This window comes from Hermetia illucens, chromosome 2 (genome assembly GCF_905115235.1).
Source record: "Hermetia illucens chromosome 2, iHerIll2.2.curated.20191125, whole genome shotgun sequence".
NCBI classification, from domain to species: Eukaryota; Metazoa; Arthropoda; class Insecta; order Diptera; family Stratiomyidae; genus Hermetia; species Hermetia illucens.
The window spans coordinates 30,890,380-30,917,055 of NC_051850.1; the positions used below are offsets into that span (position 1 = coordinate 30,890,380).

The following is a 26,676-nucleotide window of genomic DNA, read 5'->3' on the forward strand; positions in this document are numbered from 1 at the left end:
TTTCATTATAATAGTGTCGGCATCCAGCATTGTTTAGAACCGCAATTCATTCATTCCATTAGAAGCATACTCTCTATGTTATTAGCCTGAGTATCTTTGAAACCTATTTCAACATTTTATTTGCATTTTACGCCTTCGGAATGTGGGTGCCAAAAAAACTGACCAATTGCTCACTCTGCCTGAAAGATAGCGAATATGATTTGCAATATTAACTCTTTGTAATGAAATTATTTAAGAAGTCCAAAGAATTGCAAAACATCTCCGCTTCATGCGTGAGAAATGTCTCCACGAAGCTTCTATTTCCAGTATAGCAACATGTGTATCTGTAAAGCAGGGGATCTACTATATTTTATCTTTTTCTACACATGCTTCATGTGCACGAATAGGTTTTCTTTAGATCGGTATCTACCAAAGCTCCCACTTATATTCTCTAAAAACCGAGGAAAAACAGAGAGAACAACCAGCGATTGAGAAGCAAGTTTCCCGCTTGCTCTATCTGGAATGCTAACCGCTCCTGATTAACCACTAGAATAACTTCTGTCCACTGTAAGCTTCGGCTCAGTAGTGTGTTACTTAGTGGATGGTATAGTCAGGTATTACCTAGTGCCAGAAGTGTACAGAAATTATGCAAAACTCGGTGCTTTTTTTGCTATCGCTTATAGCGACTGGATTCTTAATTAACGGATACAATGGTTACAAGATTCTTGGAGTTTTTCCTACTATGGCCAAGTCCCACTTTATAGTTGGGTCGGCACTCATGAAAGGGCTTGCTGAGAAGGGTCATGATGTTTCTGTCATATCGCCATTCCCGCTTAAAAAACCACTGAAAAACTACCGTGATATCCCAACAACTACGATTGTGGAGGTTACTAAAGGTATGATCCGTTCGAAGCAGATATTCTCCACGGGATTGTTTTTTATTATTTATAGAATCTGAAAGATATTGTTTTTTGTTACTTGTGGTTGATCGTTCATTTTGACTTTTGCAGATTTGATGAACAGTGTCTTAGACAGTCGCAAGAAGAGTACTTTGGAGTCATTTACCAGCATCTTCGAGATGGGTGAAATGATCACAAACGTAACTTTACAAGAAAGGACTATCCAAGATCTCTTGAAGTCCAATGAGAAGTTCGATATAGTGATCATGGAAGTTTTTATGAACGAGGCAATGCTTGGCTTAGCGAATCATCTCAAGGCTCCTGTGATTGGAGTGTCAACGTTTGGAGCATCATTATGGGTTTGCGAAATGGTTGGATCGCCTTCACCAATATCTTATGTGCCGAGCCCTTTCTCCAACCTCCCTGATAATATGGACTTCATGCAACGACTTACAAATCTTGCGATGGTTACGGTGGAGCGTTTAATCTACGACTATTACCACATTCCCAAACAGGTAGCGCTGTATAAAAAGTACTTCCCTAATGCAAAGCCATCTCTGCCTGATCTCATCCGGAATGTTTCCTTGGTGCTTCTAAACACCCACTTTTCATTGAGTTATCCCCGACCGTACGCAATTAATATGGTGGAAGTGGGTGGAATGCATTTGAATCGTGTGAAGAAGCCTCTCCCGGCTGATCTCCAAGAGTTTCTCGATTCAGCCAAAGAAGGGGCAATCTACTTTTCGATGGGATCTAACATTAAAGGCAAGACCCTGGATATGGACAAAGTTAAAGCAATTATCGGCGTTTTCAGATCGCTGAAACAGAAGGTGCTATGGAAATGGGAAGATGACGTTCTTCCTTCGAAAACATCAAATATCAAGATCAGTCCATGGTTCCCGCAGGACGACGTCCTGGCACATCCGAATGTTAAGCTCTTCATAACACATGGTGGCCTGCTGAGCACCACTGAAGCTATCTATCATGGAGTTCCGATTGTGGCGATACCCATTTTCGGTGATCAACCTTTGAACGCAGCACGGGCTGAGAAAGCAGGCTTCGCTCGTGTGTTGTCCTACGACGGACTCACTGAGGATTTGCTTCGAGAGGCGGTACTTGATATTCTAAATAATAACAAATATGAAAGAAACGTGAAAAAGATATCAAATCTGTACCGTGATCAGCCGACGAATCCTCTGGACAAGGCAATATATTGGGTGGAGTATGTGGCACGGCATAAAGGCGCTGTTCACATGCATTCAGCTGGTCAGGAGTTGAATTTCATCCAGTATCACAATCTAGATCTATTTGCAACTATTATAATTGTTCTAGTAATATTTTTGTATCTTTCTAAAAAAGTATTTCGATTAGTGTGTAAGTCTAGAACTCAAATGACTACTCCAGTGAAAAGTAGGAAGGAAAAATCTCATTAGCCGATAGGTGTTGATACAAGTGTTAATTCCTCCAAAGAATTGAAGAAAATAAAATAATTTATAGTTTGAAAGCTCGCATAGTTAATTAATAGGAATTACAAGTTTGTGATGGGAATTCCGACATCCATTTTGCTGATTTTATTCGCCACTTCAGTGCTTGGTTACCCACAATTACTTCTACTTATCATGCATCGACTGAATAGCTCTATGAGAATATGGAGGATTGAATAAGTGCCACACGTTTCTATGCAGAAGTTGTAGTTCGTCCGATTTATCGATGAAACTTATGTACGTGGGTGATAATAAGATACTCGAGGTTAGTTGGCGATCAGTTGAAATAAGCAAGAGAGGCACACGCAGTTATCGGCTACATACGTATGTCGAGTGGACATTACCGCACTTGCATATATAAATATTGGCTTCAAATATAAGTCGCTTTAGATAAGTAAATTCAGTTAATAATACTTGGATCGAAACTTGTAGAGGAAAGATGTGTAAGGTGGGCTATCTCGATTATTTTTGGTGCCAAACAGTTAGCGTTGTTCAAGGAAAAAGTATATCATTGCTTAAGTAGCTTTAATTCATGATGGTTGGGAGAATGTCGCGCCACTTTTATGGAGCCAAGGGCGAATAGAGAAAATCCTGGCCTGCGGCGAAAACTATAAAGACCATTTATTATCTCCTTAGCTTCAACTGTTTTCTGAGTGTATATATTTCGGGTCTCCCGCAAAGCTAAAAGTATGCCGCATACCCCTTGCGATTACGAAGTCTTTATTCAATTTGCCTTCTGGGGCCAAAGTTTTATTTCCCAATATTTTATTTAAAAATTTCCCACCGACGATTCTGTAGTTTCTGAAAAAAAAAAACCATGAGCTCATGGATCGTCAACGATCCTTAACGGTTCCGAGGTGTCGGAGCAAGTAGTTTTAACCCCCTAGCTGGTATAATACCTGCGTCCTAGGTAGTAGCGTCGAGAAAGTTTCTCGGTGAAGAGCAAACTGCAAATAACCGATACACGCCGGACCCGGAGCCGTCGGCAACTCCTGGTCGATATCGATGGGGTGGTGTGAGCCTACCAAGGTGGTAGTTGTGGCGTGTATCAGGGGCCAGCCCCTTCGGGACCCTGGTCGGGTAGTGGCATGGAACCGGTATTAGTAGACCGCGTTGCCCCGAGCGAGCGCTGATCCGTCCGTGAGTTCCGGGATCAGCTAATCGTAGGTTAGGCCTCAGAGAACTAGGGTAGTAGCTTTATCCCCGATGGTATACCTGTTCCTGACTATTGCGGCCCACTCCCTACCACATGATGCGCTGGAAAACAATTTAAAGGGCGAACAAAAACAAATCAAACGAGGAAATGGTGGAAATGGAGAGTGAGCTGGCTGTGTTTAAACGCAGCACGAAAATGTGCCGCTCGTCTAGCGAAGGATGCAATGAGGACTGAAATACCCGACGAGACATCGGGACGCGCAGACGGAGAGAAGAACTCGCAAAGCTATGACGGAGACAGGAACAGGAACCCCCCCACGCAGTGCTATAATTGCGGAAAGAGGCACCGTGAAACTGCCGAAACTAACCAAATGGGTTCGAATATAAGCGGAGTGGGAGGGCTATCGAATACTCAGGCGCAAGCTGGAGAGGAAGAAATTCGCAGCAGTTGTGAAGCGTATGCGATTTGCGATCTTCCTCCACAAAAACGTCAGCCAACGGGTGAAAACAGGCTAATGGAACTGGAGGAACTCCTGGCCAGACTTTTATATTATAGGCGGACATGGAGAGTAGGAGAAAATCAGGGGGAAACAGAAAGAACCGCGCCTCCTGACGAGAACACTACGACTACCAAACGGGTCGCAGGCAGCCCATTGCAGAGCGAACTTGGGAAAAAACGAAAGGGGGGAGGGACATTTCCAGGGCTCTAAAGAAGAAGGCGAAGAGGAAGAAGAGACAACAACACGTCACGTAATCAGAAAACCCTCTGCCTAAAATTAAGGCGGACACGAAGGACGGAGCACTAAAAGAAAAGATGGGGAGACGAAGGACTAGACCGCCAGCTCTGCTTATTAAGCCAACGGAAAGGAAGAAATTTGCGGAAATCCTCAGTGAAAGCCGTTACAAGATTAAACCCGAAGACAACGAAGCAGAAGTGCCTTTCATTCGTAAAACGAAGGGTGGTGGAGTCCTAGTCGAACTAGGCCCGAACACAATAAATAAAGTTACATTCTATGAAGCAGTCAAGGGGCTTCTGGGAGAGAGAGTTTTGGTTTCCAGCCTGGAACCCACGTACTCTTTGGAAATCTGAGACCTTGACTGTCTCACTAAAAAGAACGAAGTAGAAGAGGCCATCAGAGGCGAATTTCCAGAGGTAATCCATGTCCGGAATGGTATCACTTCTGCGGACTTCCGAGGCAAAAAACTCGCTGCCGGACAATCCGCTTGGAAGCTTCTAAGCAGCGGGAAAATAACAATTTTTTGGCCAGTGCGTACGATACGAATCCGGGCGCCCCATCCAAATGTTACAGATGTTTGGATTAGGGGCACATATCTGCAACCTGGGGACCTGACAGAAGGTCAACATGCCGTAAATGCGGTCAGGCAGATCATGATCATAAAGCGAAGACCTGCAATGAAAAGGGAAGCTGCGTCCTATGCAGGGACAGTGGCGCGACTGATGAGAATGTTACGCCCACTGCGGGCTAGGGCCGGTGTCCAGTTTTCAAAGCAGAATTGGAAAGAGGTAGGATGTAGTCAACATGATTCGCATCCTACAAATCAATATCCACCGGAGTGCAACCGATCACGAGTTGCTAGCGCAGTTCGCTGCGGAGATCAAAACTGATTTAGTACTCATCAGTGAGCAGTACCAAAACAAGGACCCAGTTTTATGGCACCCTGACATGTCAGGTACCGCTGCCATCTGGGTTCGAGACAGCACCTTCCTTAGGGTTCTTGCCCAAGGCCGAGGGGACGGCTTTCTCTGGATTCGGTGTTCAGGAATAACGTTTTTTAGTGTCTATCTAATGCCGAATGAGACGATGCTTTGAAAGACGCTATCTTAGACACAGGTGGGCGGGTGAGGTTGGCTTCAATGCTAGGGCACTTGAATGGGACATACCTCACATAGACTCTAGAGGGAAACGAATTCTGGAAATGGCGGCGAGAACAGGACTCGTAGTTATAAACACCGGATTCACCCCAACGTTCCGGCGCCCGGGCTTTGAGTGAAGCATTCCAGACGTAGCCTTCGTGTTGGAGTCACTGGCGCCGCTGGTGGACGGATAGCGAGTTCTAGAACACTTCCCGCCAAGCGACCACGAATACATTGCCTTCGAAGTGGTGGACACAAACTCTCGGTGTGCGCCACCCCGACGCTCTTTCTGTGCATGGAACGGCGCGAAAGTGAACACCAGGAGTTGTGTCAAAACTCTTGGAACAGGTGGGGCCACGTTGGAGTGTTCTCCTGGAGGCAGTGGCGCCGCAGCTGACACTGTCGTAAATTCAGTTATGAACCTGATAACGACGGTCTGCGGAGCCTCCATGCCCAGGAAGACATCGAGGTGCGGCAAACCTTCCATGTATTGGTGCACAGTGGAAATCGCAGAACTCCGGAAGGAGTCTCACAGGCTCCGCCGCTCTACACAATCTTTAAGCGACCGGAAGGCATGCACCATAATGACGGAGTAAAAATCAGCCAATAGGAGGCTCCGCAGCGCACTAAACAAGAGCGAAGCTCGCTGCTAGCAAGATCTTGTCGACGAGGTGACTCGGTTACAAACTGGTAACCCGAAAAATCGGGGGTCTATGGAAACCCTCGAGCAGATGGACCCCATTGTAAAGGCACTATTCCCTGCGCACCTCGTATGGGATAATGACGTCGGCGCGGAGAGCGCAGAGGACTGTCCATTTTTCTCTATAAAAGGTTGGAACAGGCAGTGCTCTCTATGAAAAGCAAGAAGGCGCCAAGACCCGTTAGTATTCCAGCAGGAGTATACAAACTTTTATTCCAACATCGGCCAGACCTACAGCTCGGCGCATTCAACGCTTACCTGAAAGAGGGCAATTTCCCTGCTCGTTGGAAGGTGGCGAGGCTTGCGCTAATCCATAAAGGAAAAGGCGACTCCGAGTTGCCATCTTCATACCACCCACTATGTATGCTTGACACTGAATCGACTCGCTGAAGCGATACTCGCTGCCGAAGATTTATCTCCCCGGAAGTTTAGTTTTAGAGCAGGGAGATCCATAGTTGATGCTGTCATGCAAGTCGTGGATGCCGTTCGACGAGCGGAGGCACATAGCGGCCGAACTCGACGGGTGGTGCACCTCGTAACGATTGACGTCAGAAACGCCTTTAATTCCATAAGATGGAAAGACATTTTAGGGACACTAGACAATGCTTTCAATGTGCCGAACTATATCTTACGGATATTGACGGATTATCTAAGGAACCGCTTCCTGATCTATGAAACACTAGAGGGTCAAAGGTGGATGGAGGTCACGTCGGGGGTAGCACAGGGATCCATCCTAGGGCCGGACCTCTGGAACGCTACCTATGACAGTCTACTTAAACTCAACATGCCAGAAGAGTCGCGCCTGGTCGGCTGTGCAGATGATGTCGCAGCGCTTGTTGCTGGACGCACTGTCGAACAGGCACAAAGCAGACTCGGCATATTGATGCGACGGATAAGCGGATGGATGGCTACTCATGGTTTCAACCTTGCACTGGAGAAAACCGAAGTAGTGATCCTGACTAAAAAGAGAATTCCGACCCTGCGTCCCATATCGTTCGGCGAGTCGATAATCGAGTCAAAATCAGCGGTAAAGTACCTCGGGTTGACTCTTGACTCAAAGATGAGCTTTTCTGAGCAAATCAAAGCAGCAGTGAACAAGGCTGCAGTTGGAGTTTCGACGTTAAGTAGGCTCATGGCAAACATTGGGGGTCCTACGTCTAGCAGGCGAAGTCTCCTGATGAGTTCAACACAGTCTGTCTTCTTGCTAAGGAGTGTCAGACCATATACAAGTGCAAGGGAGATGAGCCAAGGGAGGTTGTGGCGCGGCAGGATTCGCAGCATTCGAAATTTATTTCGAATGTTGCGAGTGCGAGCGAATAGATGGCGCGGACCTATCCACTTTGCGTAGCACGCCAAGGGAGTGGAAGATTGGAGAAAAGTGTGCCATGAGTTAGGGGCAGAAAAGAAACAGATGAAGCGAGACTTCTCTTCTGCCTCTAACGTCATGGAAATGAGGTTTCCAACTCTGAACTCGTGACTTAAATTTAAAATATATTGTAATTATTGCTATTATAAAAAGTTACTATAAACTATTCATTTGTATTAAAATAAAAGTGTTTAAATACTTAATTGGTGGAGAAAAGTGTGCCATGAGTTAGGGGCAGAAAAGAAACAGATGAAGCGAGACTTCTCTTCTGCCTCTAACGTCATGGAAATGAGGTTTCCAACTCTGAACTCGTGACTTAAATTTAAAATATATTGTAATTATTGCTATTATAAAAAGTTACTATAAACTATTCATTTGTATTAAAATAAAAGTGTTTAAATACTTAAAGGTAGTTGCTCGCGAAGAACGGCAACACACTCTAGACGAGTGGCAGTTCTCGAGGAAAAATGAAACTAGAGGCAGATGGACTGCGCGGCTCATCGGCAACTTAGGTGCGTGGCTGAATCGGAAGCATGGTGAGACTGACTATTTCCTTACCCAATTTTTAAGTGGGCATGGAGGTTTTCAGTCTTACCTGCACAAGATCTGAAAGGCGCGTTCTCCGGATTGTGTGTTTTGCAATGGAGTTGTGGACGACGCCGATCACACGTTTTTTTTCTTGTGGAAGGTGGGATGGGGTTCGTCAGCAGTTCTATTTAAACACAGGGGATCTCTCTCCAGACAACATTGTGGAAGAGATGCTGAGGACTGCTGACAGGTGGAACCGTGTTGCCCATTACGTTCGGGCTCTTCTCGTTGCTAAGAAGATAGAACTCGACCGGTGGAGGAGCCGCTTGGCCGGGGGTTCCTTGAACTGACAGTTCCCTTCCTCCTCTTCTCTCCCGTTGGTGAAAGAAATTTCCTGATTTAAAGGCTTCGCAAGGCGGGAGAGCTGGGGGCTAGCCCGAAGTAATGTGACAAACGGTTCCAGGCTAGCTCTCTGACCATGGGCAGGTGTTTAGTTGGTAGTCCGAAGACGTACCGAAGCGGGAGTCCAACACTGTGTGCGTAAATGCATTCACCTACCCTACCCAAAACAAAAAAAAATTCCCAGCTCGTAAGTGGGCATCGAGATTTTCCGTCTTACCTGCACAAGATTGGAAAGGCATGATCTCCTGACTGTGTGTTTTGCAATGGGATTGTAGACGACGCTGATTACACCTTTTTGTCTTGTGGAAAGTGGGATATGATTTGTCAGCAACTTTATTCAAACATTAGGAAGCTCTCCCTAGGCAGCATTGTTAGAGATGTCCTAAGGAGCGCTGACAGTTGTGAACTTCCTTCGGGTTCTTGTTGTTGTAAAGAAGATAGTGCTCAATCGGCGGAGAAGCTGGGTGGCGAGAGTTCCTTTAACTAACAAAAAACAATAGTTGCGAATCACAACAACTTTTTAGAGTTGTTGTCTGATATTGAAGAGCTAATAGTCAACTGATTCTGATTTCATTCTGGGGGTTTCATTATAATAGTGTCGGCTTCCAGCAGAACCGCAATTCTTTCATTCCATTGGAAGCCTGTTCTCTATGTTGTTAGCCCCAGTATCTTTAAAACCTATTTCGACATTTTATTTGGCTTTTATGTCTTTGGAATGTGGGTGCCAAAATACTTTGCCTGAAAGATAGTGAATATGATTTGCAATATTAACACATTGTAATGAAATTATTTAAGATATCCAAAGAATTGCAAAACATCTCCCCTTCATGCGTGAGAAATGTCTCCACGAAGCTTCTATTTCCAGTATAGCAACATGTGTATCTTTAAAGTAGGGGATCTACTATATTTTATCTTTTTCTACAAATGCTTCATGTGCACGAATTGCTTTTCTTTAGATCGGTATCTACCAAAGCTCCCGCTTATATTCTCTAGAAAGTGAAGGAAAACAGAGAGAACAACCAGCGATTGAGAAGCAAGTTTCCCGCTTGCTCTATCTGGAATGCTAACCGCTCCTGATTAACCACTAGAATAAATTCTGCCCACTGCAAGCTTCGGCTCAGTATTGTGTCACCTAGTGGATCGTATAGTCAGGTATTACCTAGTGCCAGAAGTGTACAGAAACTATGCGAAACTCGGTGCTTTTTTTACTATCGCTGATAGCGACTGGATTCTTAATTAACGGAAACAATGGTTACAAGATTCTTGGAATTTTCCCATCTATGGCCAAGTCCCACTTTATCGTTGGGTCGGCACTCATGAAAGGGCTTGCTGAGAAGGGTCATGATGTTTCCGTCATATCGCCATTCCCGCTTAAAACGCCATTGAAAAACTACCGTGATATCCCAACAACTACTATCTTGGAGACCACTAAAGGTATGATTAGCTCAAAGTAGATACTCTCCACGGGATTGTGCTTCATTATTGATAGCATCTGGAAGATATTGTTTTTTATTATTTGTGGTTGATCGTTCATTTTGTCTTTTACAGGTATGATGAACACTGTTTTAGACATGCGCAAGATGAGTACTTTGGAGTCATTTACCAGCATCTTCGAGATGGGAGAAATGATCACAAATGTAACCTTACAAGAAAGGATTATCCAAGATCTGATGAAATCCAATGAGAAGTTCGATGTAGTGATCGTGGAAGTTTTTATGAACGAAGCGTTGCTTGGCTTAGCGAATCATCTTAAGGCTCCTGTGATTGGAGTGTCAACGTTTGGGGCATCATTATGGGTTTGTGAAATGGTTGGATCGCCTTCACCAATATCTTATGTGCCGAGTCCGTTCTCTAACCTCCCTGATAATATGGACTTCATGCAACGACTTACAAATCTTGCGATGGTTACTGTGGAGCGTTTAATCTACGACTATTACCACATTCCCAAACAGGTAGCACTGTATAAAAAGTACTTCCCTAATGCAAAGCCATCTCTGCCTGATCTCATCCGGAATGTTTCGTTGGTGCTTCTAAACACTCATTTTTCATTGAGTTATCCCCGACCGTATGCAATCAATATGGTGGAAGTGGGTGGAATGCATTTGAATCGTGTGAAGAAGCCTCTCCCGGCTGATCTCCAAGAGTTTCTCGATTCAGCCAAAGAAGGGGCAATCTACTTTTCTATGGGATCTAACATTAAAGGCAAGACCCTGGATATGGACAAAGTTAAAGCAATTATCGGCGTTTTCAGATCGCTGAAACAGAAGGTGCTATGGAAATGGGAAGATGACGTTCTTCCTTCGAAAACATCAAATATCAAGATCAGTCCATGGTTCCCGCAGGACGACATCCTGGCACATCCGAATGTTAAGCTCTTCATAACACATGGTGGCCTGCTGAGCACCACTGAAGCTATCTATCATGGAGTACCGATTGTGGCGATACCCATTTTCGGTGATCAGCCCTTGAACGCAGCACGGGCTGAGAAAGCAGGCTTCGCTCGTGTGTTGTCCTACGACGGACTCACTGAGGATTTGCTTCGAGAGGCGGTACTTGATATTCTAAATAATAACAAATATGAAAGAAACGTGAAAAAGATATCAAATCTGTACCGTGATCAGCCGACGAATCCTCTGGACAAGGCAATATATTGGGTGGAGTATGTGGCACGGCATAAAGGCGCTGTTCACATGCATTCAGCTGGTCAGGAGTTGAATTTCATCCAGTATCACAATCTAGATCTATTTGCAACTATTATAATTGTTCTAGTAATATTTTTGTATCTTTCTAAAAAAGTATTTCGATTAGTGTGTAAGTCTAGAACTCAAGTGACTACTCCAGTGAAAAGTAGGAAGGAAAAATCTCATTAGCCGACAGGTGTTGATACAAGTGTTAATTCCTCCAAAGACTTGAAGAAAATAAAGTAATTTTGCGAAGATGTGTAAAGTGGGCTACGTCAATTATTTTTGGTGCCAAACTCAAGTAGTTCTAATTCATGATGGTTGGGAGAATGTCGCGCCACTTTTATGGAGCCAAGGGCGAATAGAGAAAATCCTGGCCTGCGGCGAAAACTATAAAGAGCATTTATTATCTCCTTAGCTTCAACTGTTTTCTGAGTGTATATATTTCGGGTCTCCCGGAAAGCTAAAAGTATGCCGCACACCCGTTGCGATTACGAAGGTTTTATTTTATTTGCCTTCCGGGACCAGTTTTGTTTCCTAATATGTTATTTGAAAATTTTCCACCGACGATTCTGTTGTTTCTGAAAACAAACCTTCACGTCGGAATCACTGGTGTCGCTGGTGTACGGGTGGCGAATTCTGGAAGACTTCTTGGCAAGCGATCACCAATACATTGACTTCGAGGTGGTGGACACAAATTCTAGGTGTGCGCCACCCCGGCGCTCTTTTTGTGCATGGAACGGCGCGAAAGTGAACACCAGGAGGTTTGTCGAAACACTTGGTACAGGTGGGGCTATGCTGGAGTGTACTCCTGGGGGCGGTGGCGCCGCAGCTGACACTGTCGTAAATTCAGTTATGAACCTGATAACGATGGTCTGCGGAGCCTCCATGCCCAGTGGTCCACAATGGAAATCGCAGAATTCCGGAAGGAGTGTCATAGGCTCCGCCACTTTACACAACCTTTAAGCGACCGGAAGGCATGTACCATAATGACGGAGTAAAAATGAGTCAATAGGAGACTCCGCAGCGCACTAAACAAGAGCGAAGGTCTTGTAGACGAGGTGACTCGGTTACAACTGGTAACCCGAAAAATCGGGGGGCTGTGGAAACCCTGATCACTTTAGGTCGAGCAGATGGACCGCATTGTAAAGGCACTATTCCTTGCGCACCTCGTATGGGATAATGACGTCGTCGCGGAGAGCGCAGAGGACAGTCCATTTTTCTCTATAAAAGGTTGGATCAGGCAGTCCTCTCTATGAAAAGCAAGAAGGTGCCAGGACCCGTTAGTTTTCTAGCAGGTATATACAAACAGGTATTCCAACATCGACCAGACGTACTGCTCGGCGCATTCAACGCTTAACTGAAAGAGGGCAGTTTCCCTGCTCGTTGGAAGGTGGTGAGGCTTGCGTTGATTCACAAAAGAAAAGGCGACTCCGAGTTGCCGTCTTCATACCGCCCACTATGTATACTTGACACTGCTGGAAAAGTGCTCGAAAAGATCAGAAGAAGTAGACTCGCTGAAGCGATACGCGCTGCCGGAGATTTATCTCCCCGGCAGTTTGGTTTTAGAGCAGGGAGATCGACAATTGATGCTGTCATGCAAGTCGTGGATGCCGTTCGACGAGTAGAGGCACATAGGCGCCGAACTCGATGGGTGGTGCTCCTCGTAACGCTTGACGTCAGAAACGCCTTTAATTCCGTGCCGAACTATCTCTTACGGAAATTGACGGACTATCTGAAGAATCGTTTCTTGCTCCATGAAACACTAGAGGGTCAAAGGAGGATAGAGGTCACGTCGGGGGTAGCACAGGGATCCATCCTAGGGCCGGACCTCTGGAACGCAACCTATGATAGTCTACTTGAACTCACCATGGCAGAAGAGTTGCGCCTGGTCGGTTATCCAGATGTTTGGTGAGTCGATAATCGAGTCAAAACCAGCAGTAAAGTACCTCGGGTTGACTCTTGACTCAAAGATGAGCTTTTCGAGCAAATCAAAGCAGCAGCAAACAAGGCTGCAGCTGGAATTTGGCATTAAGTAGGCTAATGGCAAACATTGAGGGTCTTACGTCTAGCCGGCGACGTCTCCTGATGAGTTCAACGCAGTCTGTCCTGCTCTACGGTGTAGAGGTATGGACTGACGCTCTTAGCAAGGAGGTATATCGTAAATGTCTCGCGCAGGTATAGAGACGGGTGACGTCTGTATCCCGCAGTGTTTCTGAATCGGCCATGATAGTGATAGCGGAAACGATCCCCGTTGCCCTTCTTGCTAAGGAGTGTCAAGCGATAAACAAACGCAACGGAGAAAAGCCAAGGGAAGTTGTTGCTCATGAAGAACGGCAATGCATTCTAGACGAGTGGCAGCCCTCTTGGCAAAATGAAATTAGAGGCAGATGGACTGCGCGGCTCATCGGCAACTTAGGGGCGTGGCTGAATCGGAAGCATGGTGAGACTGACTATTTCCTTACTCAATTTTTAAGTGGGCATGGAAGTTTTCAGTCTTACCTGCACTAGATTGGAAAGGCGTGATCTCTCTGTGTTTTGCAATGGAATTTTGGACGACGGCACCGCACTTTTTTTTCTTGTGGAAGGTGGGATGGCAGCTTTATTTAAATACAGGGGATCTCTCTCCAGACAACATTGTCGAGAAGATGCTGAGGAGAGCTGACAGGTGGAGTCGTGTTGCCCATTACGTTCGGATTCTTCTCGTTGCTAAGAAGATAGAGCACGGTCGATGGAGGAGGCGGATGGGAGGGGGTTCATTGAACTAACAGTCCCCCTCCCGTTGATGAAAGGGATTCCCTGATTTGCAGACTCGGCAAGGCGGGAGAGTTGGGGACTAATCCGAAGTAATGTGACAAACGGTTCCAGGCTAGCTCTCTGACGATGGGGATGTGTTTAGTTGATAGTCCGATGACACACCGAAGCGGGAGTCCAAAACTGTGTGTGTAAATGCATTCACCTACCCTACCTTAAAAAAATTTATTATCGCCTTAGCTTCAACTGTTTTCTGAGTTTATATATTCTGGGTCTCTCAGAAAGCTACAAGTATGCTGCATAGCCCTTTCGATTACGAAGGTTTTATTCTATTTGCCTTCAGGGATCAAAGTTTTGTTTCCCAATATGTTATTTAAAAATTTCCCACCGACCATTTTGTTCTGTAAAAAAAAAGAACATGAAGTAAGAAAAGGACTGCACAACATTTTGAGTATGGCTTTTCAATGTCGGTGTTGGAAATAATTGGTTTGCGCGGAAAACGGTCCACAAACAAACGTAGGCTTCATCAGACGGGACAACTTCCAACCAAATTGACCACATGTTGATCGAAAGCCGCCACTTCTCAGCCTTTATGAATGTTGATAAAAACACCATCCAGAATCCCCTCTGACAATCAGGACAGTCATCCCTAACACCAATAATGGAGAAATGGATGTAACAATAACCGCAGTCAACACAGATCTTGGAGATGAAGTAGCAACAAGTGATCTTCACAATCACCTGAAGAACGTTATCATAAATATGGCCACAAACATACTTGGCCCCAATCGTAAAAAGAGTCGGAATGACTGGCTCGACTATGAATGTAAACTTGCAGCGAAACGGATGAATGACGCATACCGAGTAATGTTGTATTCTCAAAGGACTCGGGCACGCGCAGAGACCTATCACGAACTCCCGTGAGCTGAGAAACGAACTCACATACGGAAAAAGGAAGCCTGGGAGAGCCTACAGGTCTGTGCACTCGAAAAGTACAGGAAGCAACTACACCGGGCGCGGATGTTTTACCAGCTAGCCAGCAAGATGAAGCCTTACACACCTCGATGTTCATCATACCCAGACTAAAAGGGACATCTGATTTTCGAACAATTAAAACATCGGCAAGTTGGAGGTCCCGCCAACTTGCTATTTTAAGTAGGCCCATACGGCAAGAATATCATTGGCCCATAACAAAGAGGCTTCACTCTAGGCAAATCAACAACAGATCAGATGCCCTATCATGCGTCCTCTTTAACCTGGCCCTCGAGAAAGTGATTTGTGCTGCTGAGTTAAATGCGAAGAGTACGATTCTCTTTAAGTCCACCCAACTACTGATATATGCTGAAGATATCGGCATTATGGGAACAACGACCCGAGACGTACAAACTGCCTTCATCCAGATCAAGCAGGCAGGGCGAGATCTCGGGCTGCACATCAATGAAGGCAAGAAATCAGATATTGGCTTGAAGTCGCTAGTCCGGCGCGCCCCCAAAGCATAAAACAGAGGTAATTTTGATCACCAATCGAATGAACCAAACGTCGATAAAGATCATTCACAACCAACGCTTAAATCTCTAGAAATCATGGCTGATCAGAGACAGAAATTCAAGCCCCATCTTGAGAATTTAGCAACAAATGCTTCCCAGTGGTCCTAGGCAAAACCGTCGGATCCTTATCACGAGGGTTGTAGGCTCCATCTTTGCGCAATTCTAGTTTGTTCATCGGCATAGAGCTAGAAGCAAATAGATGAGAAATCGCCGCCCCGTATCGATTGAGTACATTGCGACAGTCGCAGTCGAACCACTAACGGCGAATAATATTTTCCAATCGTCCTAAGTGTTTTCCTTTTTGCGCATGATTAAACTGTTATATTTATTTTTTTGCGGTTCTTTATGTTGTGCTTATAAATTTGTGTACCAAACTGAAAAGCAGAAGTAACAAAGCACTTAGTTCACCTTCCCGAACATACTAACAAAGTGGGAGATAGCCCCGTGTAAATGGTCATTTCAAAGAAGTTCCACTTAGGTACCGCTAGATTAATGTCGGGATGCATCCCTTACAGAGGTGGGAATCTAAATTGTATCTCTGCCATATTTCTAATCAGTTTTCCTCTAAAAGCTATATGAAAGTGTAGTAGGAATTTGTCTGCTGAATGTAACGTTTTCATGTTCGAATGAATGTTGAAGGACTCTGACGTTCAGTGCAGCTCCTAACTTATGTTGTATGTATTTCAGAAACCTAGTATAATGTCTTTAAATTGCGTAATTTTTAAAATTAATTAACAATATGTTTCGAGCCGTTATTTATAGCTTTGAAGTCCACTTTTAGTTTTTCAACAGAAACACCAAACCCCAAAATCACGGAATATGACTAGTTTTCGATACTCCAAAGTAGTCATGAATCTACTTTAGCATGACTTGCGTTATCTACTTACTTCCAAACCATTAATTAATGTGATTACAACAGTGCAAATTTCAGCTTCATTGTTAAATAATACTCAGACCTTATACACTTTATCAGCGTCTGGGTTTCGTATGGTGAAAACAGTAAAGGCGCTATTATCTAATCTTTGTCGTCTTCCGTAGTTGAATGGATGGATGATCGTGATTTCTCCAAGGTCATTTTCTACCAAAGCTTTCGAGAACTTTCGCAAAATGATAGATGAATTAATGGAGAGAACAATCTGTGAGATCTCACAGAGATCCCACACAGAAGGGGGAACAAATCTCTCAGTTCTAATACAGATACTATCTCTTGCATGCGGTCTGTTCTATCTACTCAGCGCTGCGTTACTTAGGATCATGTAGACAAGCTGAGTGTAATAATTGAGAAGAAATGACGCCAAACTTTCTTTTAATTTTTATTTATTTTTTTTTCTACGCGAAAATAACACAACAGTTGAGTCTGTTTAAAATGGGAGATACTATTATCAATGCAGCATTTGGAGAAGCATTGATTAAATATTTCCTTGGGTCTAATGAGGGAGTTCATGTGATTATCATGGCCTGTAATTGGCATTTCATCTTATGTTTTGTAAAACGGTTCGCTCTTCACCACCATTGTTTAAAGCTCTAAATCTTTTTTCAAACCTTGTCGATAAAGTCTGCCACACACGAACAGGCAGGCCCGTCAATTAATCCGGCCAGACACTATCTGGCAAGACTATCAGTTGCGTCTGGGTAGTGCATAGTTCATCTGGCGTTCTGTACGCCACACGACACGTACCAGTAAGCCGGACGGCACCATTAGTTTAGCTGTAAAAGGCGTTGAGATATTTCAGTGTGTGAGCAAATATAACAGAATTCTCACAACTCGCATACTCACCGGTTTGCCTGATCTCTTTTCCCGTCAAACGGATTGTTGAATCGCTTTTCTGTCGATCATTGGCCGCTCGTGCAGTCCAAAGTGACAGGCCAGCTAGATCCCATACAGGTTACGGTGGGTGGTTAAATACGGGCTGTTCAGGGGTACCACGGGCCGTGCTGCCAGGTAGTTTGTCGGGGCTTTGCTCTTGAGGGCTTTAATGGCTTGGAGGCGAGGAGCTCGGCCGAGAAGACCGAAATTGCGGACGGCTTGAGCAGGGAACAGAGCGGTTCGAACCAGAATTGTGAAAGCCAAAGCTTCCCATTTGGGGCTTTCACTACACAGTGGGAGGTAAGGTCGACCCTGCCGTAGGCTTCTTATTCGTATGGTTTTAACCCGGTATATTTTGAAAATATTGGCAGTTCTATCAGACAGCGTTTTCTATGATTGTATTTATTGAAAACTATGGTTAATATAATACGTTATAGGTGATAGAGAGCAGAGAGAAGGGTCGAAGACGTTGCCATTCAGAATTTTCTTCTGGTTCTTTTGGAGGAAGAGACGAGATGAGTTGGTGTGAATCTGATGAGTTCATATCGCCTCAGAGAGGCGGCCTTGAGAGATTCTACCTTGTTTTCAAGGTGGTTGAGCATAAAGATTTTTGAGGAAACAGTCCAGGTCGGGCCTTACCACCCTTCTATATAGTTTGATAGCTGACCCCCGCCGCGAAGTTGAGCAACAATTTGGACTTTGTTAGTGATGAAATCAACGTGGTGCTTTACAGTTAGTAAACCGGGTCGTTTTGCCCAAAACGGTAATGATTTGTTTGTGTTCAAGGCGGACGCTTTTGATCTTTACTCTAAATACCTCAATGCGGGGTCTAGAAAAGGCGATGGTGCAGAATTTTGTAAGATAAACTGCCAGTTTGAGTTTGCTATATTGTTTAGTGGAGAGCCATGCCTGTTGGCGCAAGATGTCTCCGGCTTCCTCCCTCGAGTTCCTTGTTACTACGATAAGGAAATCATCCGTGTATTGGAAGATCTCTAGATTATTGGGGTGCTTCTTATGGAGGTCCGATGTGTAGATGTTGAAGAGCGCCGGGTTCAAAATACACGTTCATCAAGAGGGACAGATCAATCCTCCGATACCTTACTGGTGTTAGTGGATAAGCCCATGCTGTTTCTGGTTTTTTCGATAGAGATGTGTATAAGAACCTGGTTGCGGCAGTAAGCGATGGACCTGCACATTCAACAGGTGAAGCAGCTTTTGGGAAGAATATGGTAATCCTCGAGATACTGATTCAGCCTGCGTTTCACCATGGACTTTACAGGCTTAGAAAACACCTTTAGAAGCGAGATCCATCTGAAGTTGTTTATATCGTTCTGAATTTTTCCTTTATTCAGAATCGGGATCCCTTTGACCTAAGACCGGTCCTCATGTAGGGTCTGGTTCAGCTAGATCTCATTCACCACCTCAAGGAGAACCTTGTGTGCCATTGGGTTCAACCACCGGACGCAAGTGTATATGATTTCATCCATGGCAGGGGCAGACCGCTTTTTATGCTTAAAAAGGACGTCATAAAACTCAGCAGTAGAGAAAGATTGATCTGTCCCAGAAGGAAGAATTCGGAACCGGTGTTGTAATGGTTTTTTATGAAGTTTGGAAAATAGAGGCACTTTGCATCTAGGAGCCCCTTGTAATCGATGGGTCGGTTAATCTGCCCTCAAAACTTTTTGGAGGAGTTACATTCGAAAATGTTTATTCATATATCGTACCACAAAGCCAGCTTGGCTTCCCTAATTGCGCATATCCAGTTGCCTCTCGTTTCGACGAAGCCCGGGAAGTTGTCCCCGTTCGCAATCCCTTTGAAGTTCTTGAAATCCAGCAATTTTGCTCGAAACAGAGATGTTAATTCTGCAATCCATCGGGGTTTTGATTTCTTATTGTTGCTACTTGGAGGATATTTTGTCTGATATCATTTTAGCCTATTGACATCTATCTCAATCAACGGATGGAGGGAAATAGGCCGAGACTGACAATAGAGATGTGCAGTTTCCGCACTGATTTGTCCATATCCGTGGGGTATTTGATTTTGGGAAAGCGGATATCCGTCCATTCTGAACTAGTCTACAATGTTGTATCCTGAAATCGGGTTAAGGGGGAGTTCAAAATTGGGTTGAAGGTTTTTTGTAGTGCTATGATGTCAATGTAATTATAGTTGGCATAGAATACTAAAGACGATTTAGTATTCTATGCATGTTGTATTGTAGCATCCCTACCGTTTCCCAGCTTGATGAATTGCAAGTCATTGTTGACATTTACATAGATTGTCCACAGTACTTTTGAAGTTTTCATAGGCGGCTAAAATATCTTGGCTTTGTGAACTGTTAACTAGCTGGTTAGGGTCTTAAGGATTTGCGATACCATTTGTTGAAATTCGAAGACGATAAAGTATGAAGCGCTGGTGGAAACTAGAGTGGAGTCTGTGGCCTGGGAAGGGCTGCTGGGCTTACTCTGCCCCGCCTTGTATTTTTGGGTAATTTCATTGCTACGTCTTGGGAAAATGTCGTAGTACTATGCAACGCTTAGTTCGCGGGCCGAAGATCAAGAAATTGAAGTCCAGGGATTCGTCCATATTAAGGTCCTTGAAAGAATTGGCGTGGATTTTGCTGACTTCTCTTACGGTGGTGTTTTGAATGGTGGCTAGCTGAACTAATTTCGAATGCTCTTGCCACTTCGGCATGCGTGATTTCTAGCGTTGTGTTCAGGGCTCTTGGACAAGAGACAAGACTTCCCTTGGCAGGCCTCCTAACATTTGCCTTCTTAACCGCAGCTCAAAACCTCATTATCAAATTTGCAGATTTCTGTGGTATGACCCAAATGAGCACACTCATACCGAAGATAATGTGCTCGGTTTCGAAAAAGGCCAGTTTCATAGTGGTGAAAGCTATGTATTCTTGTGGATTCTCAGAGTTCCTCCTGTTTAGGCGTTTAGCACCCCTGAGGATCTCATGCCCGTAAAGGCAAAGGAAATTCTTTTGATAGTTCCGAATCGGTAGTCGAAGTTTTGTTGCATGTAGGGTTTTATTTGGAGAAAAGTACCCGGCAACAGCCAGTGGTCTAGTCACGAACTGTGGAACCCTTCAACGACGACTCTTACGTTTGGAGTCGGCGGATGCCAATGCCGGCAAACTAGTGCCGGAAGTGTGGACCAGTGTTGAGGCTAGGCTGTTGGAGATGGTCATTGAGCATCTCCTGCACGCCAAAGGAAAACACATGGGACCCATCCCCTGCTTTGATGCCTCTTAGGTGCTCCGTGGGTTCCATGTTATAGCTTGCGAGGACCAATTCTCCAGAAACTTGCCCGGTTTGTGCATTGGAAAGATCAGCGACGTCTGGGAGGGCGTAAAGCTCAAAGTCATCCCCTATGATGAGATTCCCAGGAGACCGGTTTGTTGCACCTGCTTACCGAAGATCCACACGGATAAGGGCAAGCTCGTCCAATTCCAGCGCTTTTGAACCCCCAGGATTACCATGGACAACTGGGTAGTTATCAAGGAGGAGGAACCCCAGACTAAATGCCAAACTTTTCTGCTCCGTATAAACGGAGAGTGTCTGGAGGCACTGGAAAAGATAGACTATAAAGTGCGGCTCAGAGTCAGGAGCACAAAGGTGAAAGTGTTCCACTCTGCAAAACCGGACGACGACCTGGATCCAATCGACGCCGGCAACGAGTTCTTGGAGGAGATTGACAGTCCGACGGGGACAGACGAACCCCCCAGGCAAGCAAATCATGCTAAGGGTAACACAGATAAACCTGCAGCACTCGAAGTGTGCTTTGGATAATTTGCTTGTCTTCCTCCTAGAGGAGGACAACGACACCGCACTAATACAGCCTTGGGTCGGAGGCGACCGAACCACCAAAGGGTTCCAAAGCAAATATTGTAATTTATTTCACAACATAAGAGACACTGATCAGGACAGAGTCATAACAACAGTCACGGTTTTAGGAGTTTGTGGCATCAAAAGGGCTCACCGCAACTCTGATTGGGCTCCTTTGAGCGGCCTCTTATACCTACGTACTTACAGGGGATGACATAGATCAGGTAAACCATAAACCACTCCATGGATGATAACATGGAGTCACTCTAGCAATGCACTGAATTAATGAATCGCGCCAACATAGGATCACTTTGGTCCCTCAACACAAAAGCACCTGCACCATAATGTAGTTGCTGTAGTTGATCCTAAAGCCTCCTGAGTTGTTGCGGTGCTGACAGACACATATTCAAACTGAAGCTGTCCATTGCCCCTGTTTGGGCTTGGGGTCGGCTACATATTATTTTTATATCTTCGATTAGTATGTAAATCCTGCAATAGAGGAGTCTGTTTTAAGGAAAAAATCTTACTAGTCTAAAAATATGAGTACTGTCGCCAGTGTGAAATTTTTGCAAAATGCGAAGGAACCATTTTTTTCTTGATTAGGAATGAATATAAAAGCTCTAACTTGCTACTATCAATTTCCAAATCGTAGTGAAAATTATAATCCCAGTTTCGCTAGCTTTGCTTCGTATCAGCCGGCATTAAGTTAATGTGAAAATGTAGAGAACTAGGGAGTTTTTTTAGTAGGTAGTTATGCTGATGAAGAGAATAAGAACATTAACTTCATGTAACATTGTCCTTATCAGTAGTTGCCGGACTTGATTCGTTGACCTTTGAAAGATAGGGTAAATACTGGGGGTAACTATTCTTAGACAGATGTTAATATTATTTTCATATCAACGTTTGACGCAACGCACCGTCATGATGACTTCGCAGATTTTTGAGTAGCGCACAATCAAACGACAGAGCTTAATTTTAGTAAATAGGTATATGAGGTTGTAGCTTCAAGCGCTCAGAGGCCCGACATAAAGTCTGTTGTTCTACCTCATGGAAGGCTCTTGGGAGTCTGATGAGGCGAGTCATCCTTATAGAAGACCTTTCCTCCTATTCCTCCACCTACCTTTCTGTCACCGTTCGAGTTAATGCTCCTAACACATGTCCCTTTATCACATCCTGTGTATGTTTTCCCTGCTTCAGACCTCTTTCTCTGTACGAACGTTTTTGCGATAGATTACCAGAAGATCTAAACATATTGTACCCTTCTGTCCCTTTTATCCTTTGGCGTCTGACTTTAATTTTTCTACGCCCTGTTAGTTGTGCTCCTCTCTTCTCTTTATTAAGGTGCGATCAAGTCCTCAGCATTTTCTACACCATATTTCGTCAAAAATTTTCTGCTAAGAAAAAGGCTCGATTTTGGGCATTTTATTATTCTTATTTTTTTATCGTGTCCGAGTAGCTCAGCAGTTAGAGCACGAGGTTGCCGTACGGAAGGTCGCAGTCCAAATTGCACTGGTGGCAGTGGGGTTTGCATCATCCCTTGATGTCGGAAACTAGTCGACCCAGCTGTGAATCAGTATCTGAGTCAAATCATAGTAATAATCACGGGGGTGTCAATGCTGAATACATTGTCTCTTTGAATCTTTACGACCTTAAATGAAGTGGTCTAACACACTTCAAGGCCCCTAATCCAAGTGGATTGTCGCGCCTTCCTTCTATCAAGCCTAGACATTCTCGTCAGTGCCAAACATTTGTAAGTGCACTCTAGGTGATTGCCGCTCAAATTTTCATCTGCTTCCTTTTCTTATTCTCATGGCTGATATTCTTTATTGAATCAGAACTGGAGTCAATATCTCAAAGTTACTTTCGGCAATAAGCTCCACTTCGACACCCACTGCCTCGAGACCCTCGGACTGCAAAATTGCTTTCCCCCCTGATTTTGAAACTTTCTAAACCTCCTTAAATATCTTTAACTCCCATGGTGGCAGGCGAAAACATTCTACCTGACATCCCAACAACGAATAAAAGGGAACTAGGGTAAGGTGGGCAATGGGAACTTTTAAATCACTGAAATCACCCGAAGTAGATAGCATTTTGCCAGTACTAATCCAGAGAGGCCTAGGAATTATCTTAGAGTCTCTTCTGAGGGTGGTAAGGGGGAGCATAGCACTGGGATACACACCAAAGGCATAGAGACTGGCAAAAGTGGTATTTATTCCGAAAGCGGGAAAAAAGTATTCTTTTCACCCTAAATCTTTCAGACCAATTTCCTAACATTGTTTGTACTCGAAAAACAAGACAATGAACAGCGTCTTGCAGTAATGGAGACGAAAACGCTATGTTGGACTAGTAACGTCACACGTTTAGATCACATTCGAAATGAGGATATCCGCGATCGTTATGGGGTTGCACCGATCGTGGAAAAGTTGCGAGAGAGGCGTCTTCGATGGTATGGTCATGCAATTCGTGCCAACGAGAATTCACTTGCCAAGATTGGTCTGAACATCGAAGTCGATGGTAAACGACCAAAAGGCAGGTCGAAACAACGGTGGCTTGATACGCTAGATGGGGATTTGAAAGCCTCAAGATTCCACCCAGATCGGCATTCGATAGAGCCAAATGGCGAAGCCGATCACGACAAGTCGACCCCGGGGACGAAGGCTGAAGAAAAAGAAGAAAAAGAAGAAGTTTGTACTCGAAATGGTGGAGAAGGTCATGGATAACTATATTAGCACTAACGTTCTAAAGTGTAATGCCTTATATCACTGTCAACACGCTTGCCGGGCAGGACAGTCATGGGAGTGGGAAATACCCTGGCATACAGGATGGGCAAAATGCTAGAATGCAGGCAAATTGAAGTATCGACGCGGGGTACTACCGCCACTTATGTGGAGTATGGTAGTGGATGAACTCCTGGACCTGCTAATAAATACTGGAATACAAGTCTAGGTTTATGCGAACTAGATTGTTCTAATCTGTAGGCGCAAATATGAAGATACCCTATGTAATCCAAACTGGACTAAGTGTTACTAGTGCCTACAGGAAGGTGGGACTGCGGATCAATCTAGCCAAAACCGCCATAATATCATTCACTAGGAAACGTAAGTTTGATCACCTGAGAGCCATAAGATTACATGATGTGGAGGTGAAACGAGAAACAGAGGTCAAATATTTGGGAATTACGCTAGACCAAAAATTACTCTGGAAGACACATGTCGGAAACACTTGTCGGAAAGCCCCGAGAATTCTGATGACTTGTAGATCCATAGCAGGAAAAAAATGGGGTTGCAGTCCGAAGATACTACTTTACTGCAATAGTGAGGCCAATGGTTACCTATGGAGCGGTAATCTGGGCAGAAAGAACCGAACTATGAGGACATGCTCAACGGCATCCCTGGAGGTCCTTCTGGGATTAACCCCTCTGCTGCCTAAACCGAAGGAAGATTGATATTCTTTCTAGGCGGTATCCCGAATTACTGATACCAAGGAATAACATGACAACGAGGTTTCACTTTGATGAGAAGTTTAAAACACGTTGGAGTAACCAGCAACTAATTACTTGGCACACTGACGGATCCCTCACAGCAGAGGGCCCGGGGTCGGTGTTATTGGTCCAAGGAAAATGACTTCGAGCCAATGGGCAGGTACATTAACATATTCCAGAAGTAAATATACGTCATAGACAAATGTGCCTACTTTTATCTCCAAAGGAACTACAGGGGGCAGAACATTGCTATTCTCACCGACAGCTAAGCAACGATCAAGGCACTTAGGTCCAACCAGGTCTGGATACTCTGGGTTCCAGGCCATGCTGGGTTGGAAGGCAATAAGGCAGCGGACAAACTAGCCAAGAAGGGAGCAGGGACACCTTTACATGGGCCAAAACCCTTCTGTGGAATCGGAAATGGTTTCATGGCTATGAGACTAAGAAATGAAGAGGAACAATCCTGGCCGGGCCTACCAGGGATGGAGCAGTTCAGGGTGCTTATTAGGGATACGAACCCATGCATACAAAGGATTGCTTAAACCTCACCAAAAAGAACCTCCGAATCATAGTGGGAAATCTCACTGGTCACTGTCGGTTAAAATATCACTTAGCGAAGCCAGGGATATCTACGGACACTGCCTGCAGGTTTTGCGCGGAGTGTGGTGAAATCTTTATACAGGTCCTGGCACAGTGTCCTGCACTTGTGCAAAGAGGTGCGACTTCCCCTAACGAAAAAGAAAATATGAAAAGTGGTTATTATATTCTTCAAGTAAATTAAGTAAATCGACTAGATCAAGTGAAATTAAACCCATTTAGATAAATATTTTCCTTGGTTTACCTAAAGAACAAAAAACCCGACCCCATCATAATTCATATTTCAAACGCTGGGAGTTTATTGTGCTTTGAATTATATTGAAATAGATCCCTCCTAGATCTATTTTTAGAAAATTCTGTAAGATTTCTACACAATTAAACAATTACAAAGAAGCATACATCCCACAAGGACCTGCGTCTCCTATCTAAATTAAATCATATTTATAAACGCTTCACGAAACATGAAAGCATAACTTAATTCTGTTAACGCCATCTGACAGCCATTGTGACAATCTGCGACTAATTTCGTTACAGTTGATTCACACCTAAATTCCTTTCACCCACAGACCGCACCACACTACCACTCTCTAGCCCCCAGGCTTACACCAAAAACAGGACAATTGAAATGATGGTGTTAAGTCTCCAGGGAGCTTTATCTGCTTACAGGATATACAATATGTGTGTATATTAAGTATATGTAGGCCTTCCACATTTCTGCTATTTGTTTCCTTGATCCTGGAAAGAACAATGGGAGCACAGAAGGACACTCGACTGCTTGAAATTTCATTTGGGATACCATTCGGGAGCCATAAGCGACGCCACTCAAGTGGACAATGAAATCGCATCGCCGGCCACATAGTGTGCGTGCCCCATTATTTCAGGGAAGTTAATATACGCATTCTGGTCACGTTAACTTTTGGTAGCCTGGCAGGTTCGAAGACATCAGCGGTTAATTCGGTATTCAGACAAATATGTATGCATGCTCAACAGTGTTTCCTTCAGCAAGAAGGATTGGTTGAACATGTCCTTGACAAATGTCTGTGGTAGCCTGAGGGAGTCCCATTCTAATAGGCTAGTGAGGACGAGTGATAATCAAATTTTCTTCCTGAAGTGCTGATTGCTTCCTTCTATGCATATGTTGTGACAATATGATTGCGTTTGGTATCCCGGGAAACCCATTTGAGTTTTAATTCTGGAGGTATTCTAAGTGCATTTTAGAAGAAGTGGTGCATTAAGATCTATATTACGGAATTGCCAATCAAAAATCTTAAATTCAAAGGTAACTTTGAACGTGTAGCCTAGACACGCGTCCCGACACTGCCCTAAGAGCCTGGAAGAGGTAGGCATTAAGTGCAAGGTTCTAATGCCGGCTGGAATGATAATGTTACGCTTGGGGTTCATATCACGCCTGGCCACTGACAAACCTCCAGTATCTCCAATTCCTGTACTTGTCATACACCATAAGTATTCAAGGAAATTCCCGCTCTGTCTCGTCAATAAGAAAGATTGTGTAGGCTGGTTCGAAATCTTGAATCAAGTGCTCTAACACACTTCAAGGCCCTGATCTGATATGGATTGTTGCGCCAACG

General features: G+C 44.4%; 1 protein-coding gene across 1 annotated transcript; it reads left to right on the forward strand.

The window, feature by feature from the left end:
• The first annotated feature begins 547 nt into the window (after positions 1-547).
• LOC119647761 lies at positions 548-11,320 on the forward strand. Its single transcript, XM_038048880.1, has 5 exons — positions 548-875; positions 990-2,310; positions 7,817-7,868; positions 9,553-9,823; positions 9,938-11,320. Exons 1-5 carry the CDS (start codon positions 626-628, stop codon positions 11,257-11,259), a joined length of 3,216 nt encoding a protein of 1,071 aa, XP_037904808.1. The 5' UTR covers positions 548-625; the 3' UTR covers positions 11,260-11,320.
• Positions 11,321-26,676: the final 15,356 nt, after the last annotated feature.

Excerpts from the sequence above, each read along its gene's own strand:
- LOC119647761 (XM_038048880.1), top strand. The coding sequence starts at position 626 with ATGCAAAACTCGGTGCTTTTTTTGCTATCGCTTATAGCGACTGGATTC. Across the intron at positions 2,311-7,816 it reads AGGAAGGAAAAATCTCATTA|TTACTATAAACTATTCATTT; the intron begins GCCGATAGGTGT and ends TATTATAAAAAG. Across the intron at positions 9,824-9,937 it reads TATCTTGGAGACCACTAAAG|GTATGATGAACACTGTTTTA; the intron begins GTATGATTAGCT and ends TGTCTTTTACAG.